Genomic DNA, 4,005 nt, shown 5'->3' on the forward strand with positions numbered 1-4,005 from the left:
AGCATCATACTTAAAGCTATTCTCCAATGCAGGCTGAATCCCATTCTCCCTAAACTGATAGCACAGGCCCACTTCTGAATGGATGGTGCATACTCATTCCAAGACAAGAAAAGATGCTGAGGAAAAAAATCAGGGGAGAAGCCTAAAGCGCCAAAATTAGCATATTTCTCATCCGAACTTGAAGGTGTTTTTTCCAAAAATAGATTTCATTTTACTGTTATGATTAATTTCAAAATGTATTTGCTACAGCATAACTTTTAAATGCAATATTTAATGCTGTCAGGTGACTTGAAGACAGAGTTTTACAGAAAAATTTAAATTCCAGAAAAAAAACTGCAATGTACCAGTTAACACCTAGAAAAAATATAATTAAAAAATTTAAAGCATCAAACAACCTCAAGATCTTGTCAGGAATAAACACGGCAAATGCGTTCGCATCAGGAAGCAACTCGCATCCCCTTGTGCAGGCAAGGGGTGTTCCGTTGGTGTGCGTGTGAAAATCCATCAAAATCATTTTGCCTTTTCCCAAGGAGGGAGAAGCTAGTGGAGGGGCTGGGGATGGACGCTGTGTTCAGCGGCAGTGTGTTTTGGTTCAGCCATAGTGCTTCTTTGATAAATTCCATCTGCAATCGGAACTGCGGGGTAATTGGGTGCCAAGTACCTGCCATGCCCCTTTCCCCCACCGTTGGCCTGCTCTCCCCATTGGGGTCTTCCCTTCCTCCCTCCCAACTGTCCTGCAGATGCCCTGCCAGGTAGGGTGGCAAAGCTCTCAGAGAGTAAATGCAGAATGCCTGAGCAGTGGCAGTTAAAGAGCTAGACCATAAAGAGAATTATTTCTCTTCCGTATCTACACTTCAACTCAACAAAATCGTCTATGGACTTTAACTCTCTTCCCTTCCATGGAATAAAGCTTGTGAAAATCCTACCCTCTGCTTCCTGGGTTCCCTTATTCTTAATTCCTGCTGATGATTTTTCTCCTCCAACAGATTTATTATTGTATTTTGAACTCTTAAAACATGCATATAAAATTAGCACGTTTCAATTTCATGGGTAAAAACAGGCCTTTTCTCTTTTAAATGTATTGGCTCAAAACTTGAAGCATTTTTTAGGGGAATCTTTTTTTCAGTTTTAGAAGAAAAGCTTTTAGGAAACTATATACATATCTGGTTCCTCCTCTCTGCACTGCAACGCCTAAATAAAAATTTCACAATGCATTTACAAGAAATAATACAAAACCAAAAAATGGAAATGCTCAGATACAGAAAGTTTTACAAAACCCAGAATATAACTCCGACGTCTGAAGGGGGATCTCTTTGTATAAATTAACAAACCAACCCAAAGGAGCGGTAACAACTACAAAAAACTTGTAAATGTTTGGATCTGCCTTACTACATTTGTAACAAGTGAGAACAACTCGCGGTCACTTGGCCTCGGGCAGTAAAGCATCAGGAAGCGATGCAGGGAGGAAAGTTAGGGCGCGGGCCTGGATACAAAAGTTGGCATCGCCTCTCGCTTGTTTTGTCTTTTTGTCCCCTCGAGCAGAGAAAACACTTTCTGCCTCTTCCGTGGATGATAAATACTGTACAAAAACTCTCGAGAAAACACCACCAAAGTTCAGTCTAAAACGCAAGACGTGTCAGCGTCTCGTGGTCCCAGGAGCTCCTGGAAAGGTGAGTGAGGGGCATGTGTCACCTGGTGTTCATCTCCAGTGTTTTCATTTTTACAAGAACGTGGAAACGTCTGTACAAAAGCAAGGCCGCGCTGGACCAGGACGACAGTCCGAGCGCTGGCCGCGCGCTCGCCGTAGCCGGGTCGCCCGCAGCGAACCTCAGTCCCTGGTGTCCCGGCAGTGCTAGATGTGCGTCAGGGGCACGGTGCCATTGACGCCCGCACCCGCGCCCTGGTAGTGCTGGGGCAGCGAGTGCAGCCGGCTCTGCGCCGCGGCCGCCGCGGCCGCCGCCGGGTCGCCACCCTCGCCGGCAGGCAAGTACATGCTGATCATCTCCCGCAAGTCCCCGGGGCACGGTGCCCGCGAGTGTGCTGGGGCCGGCGGGCTGCCGCTCGGCTCTGACTTGACCAGCGAGCCCAGCGCACCCAGGGCGCCCGACGACGCAGCAGCGGCGGCAGCCGCCGCCGCCACTGCCGAGTTCTGGTGCGCGCCGCCCGCGGCAGCGGCAGCGGCGGCCGCGGCGCCATAAGGAAGGCCGCCGTAGCCCGAAGGCGAGGCGCTCATATAGCCCTGTGAGTTGGAGATGGGACTGTACTGCAGCGCGCCCATGTCGTAGCGGTGCATGGGCTGCGGGTTGTGCGGGTGCGCGTGCGGGTGATGCGGGTGCGGGTGCGCGGGGTGCGCGTGCGGGTGCGCGCCGCCCGCGCCGGGATGCTGCCCGTAGGCCAGCTGCGCCTCCTGCATCATGGCCGCGGCCGCTGCCGCCGCAGCCACCGAGCCAGGGTAGGCGCCGTTGGCCCAGCCGTTGACGTGCGCGTAGCCGCCGCCCGCCGCGCCACCCGGACTCTCCAGGCGCTGGCCCACCGCCGCCGCGCCCACGCCCACACCCACGCCCATGGCCACCGCAGCACCACCGCCGCCAGCGCCGGCCGCCAGCAGCCCCCCGGCCAGCGAGTACTTGTCCTTCTTGAGCAGCGTCTTGGTCTTGCGGCGCGGCCGGTACTTGTAATCCGGGTGCTCCTTCATGTGCAGCGCGCGGAGCCTCTTGGCCTCGTCGATGAACGGCCGCTTCTCGGCCTCGGACATGACCTTCCACTCGGCCCCCAGGCGCTTGCTGATCTCCGAGTTGTGCATTTTGGGATTCTCCTGGGCCATTTTGCGCCGCTGCCCGCGGGACCACACCATGAAGGCGTTCATGGGCCGTTTGACCCGGTCCTGGTTGGCCTTGGCGCCCCCGCCGCCACCTCCGCCGCCCCCTCCGCCTCCGCCGCCTGTCCCGGCCGGGCCCGAGAGGTTCGTCGGGGCCTGGGCGCCGCCCGGCGAGTGTAGGTCGGTTTCCATCATCATGCTGTACATCGGGGCGGCTCGCAGGTTCACCGGCACCGCGCGGAGAGGGCCTGGAGCATAGACGGCCGGGTCGGGGTGAGAGGGACAGGGGCTCAAACCGAGCGAGACGCGGGGCGGGGGGTTGCCTAGCACAGAAAAGGACGGGAGGGTGGAGGTAACGACAACAAAAAAGAGGCAGAATCACACGCACTCAGTGCCGGTTCAGCTCGCGGCGGAAAGTTTCTCCTCGTGCACAAACCACTTGCCAAAGAGGCCGACGGCCAGGGTCGCCGCCGCCGCTGCAACCCAGTCGCCTTCGGCGGAGCTGTGCAAACAGGTGCAGTCGTGGCCAAGTTGCCGCTCCACTTTCTGGGCCGGGAGCGGTGCTCCGGGGGTTCGCAGCTCCTCTTTGCTGCCGCACGCTGCCTCCTTCCCGTGCTCAGTCCTCAGCGGCCTCCAACTCCGGGGCCGCAACTTCTAGCAGGGCGGCACGCCGCGTGCGCTGGGCATGTGCGGGTCCCAGTTGCCCGGGGGAAAGCCAGGCGCCGAGGGGGGGAGCGGAGGGGGGTCCCGAGGGGGCGATTACGGTGCAGCCAGGGAGGGGTTCTGGAACAGCGAAGGGGTGAGAGCGCGCAGAGAAGCCAGAGAGCCGGGCCGCAGAGTCCGGGACTGGCTGCCCGCTGCCTGCCCGGGGCAGTGCGCTCGGAGCGGAGGCGCACGCGGGGCCGGCGGCGCGCGGGGCCCAGCAGCCATACGCAGGGCCCGGGCTGCCATTAAATGAGCGCGCCGCGGCCAATAGGAGCCGGCGGCGGCGATGATTTGCATGGCGCGCTGGCGAGTGACGTGGGGAGGGAGTAGATACACTGGGCGCGGGCGGCGGAGCGGGGAGAAGGAGAGGAGGGGGGGAGCAGGGCAGGAAGGAGGGGAAAGGAGGCCCGGGAGGGGGGGTCACAGCCTGCTTCCTGAGCGCGCGCGCCGCGGCCGCGGCGAACCCCGATCTCACCCCCCTT

At 58.7% G+C, this 4,005-nt stretch overlaps 1 protein-coding gene across 1 annotated transcript; it reads right to left on the reverse strand.

Moving 5' to 3' along the window:
* Positions 1-1,852: 1,852 nt before the first annotated feature.
* On the reverse strand, positions 1,853-3,025 carry Sox1 (SRY-box transcription factor 1). Its single transcript, XM_047554492.1, has one exon. It carries the CDS (start codon positions 3,023-3,025, stop codon positions 1,853-1,855), a length of 1,173 nt encoding a protein of 390 aa, XP_047410448.1.
* Positions 3,026-4,005: the final 980 nt, after the last annotated feature.

Source organism: Sciurus carolinensis, chromosome 5 (genome assembly GCF_902686445.1).
Source record: "Sciurus carolinensis chromosome 5, mSciCar1.2, whole genome shotgun sequence".
NCBI lineage: Eukaryota > Metazoa > Chordata > Mammalia > Rodentia > Sciuridae > Sciurus > Sciurus carolinensis.

What these genes read in the sequence shown, in the direction of transcription:
- Sox1 (XM_047554492.1), bottom strand. Translation starts at nt 3,025, where the DNA reads ATGTACAGCATGATGATGGAAACCGACCTACACTCGCCGGGCGGCGCC.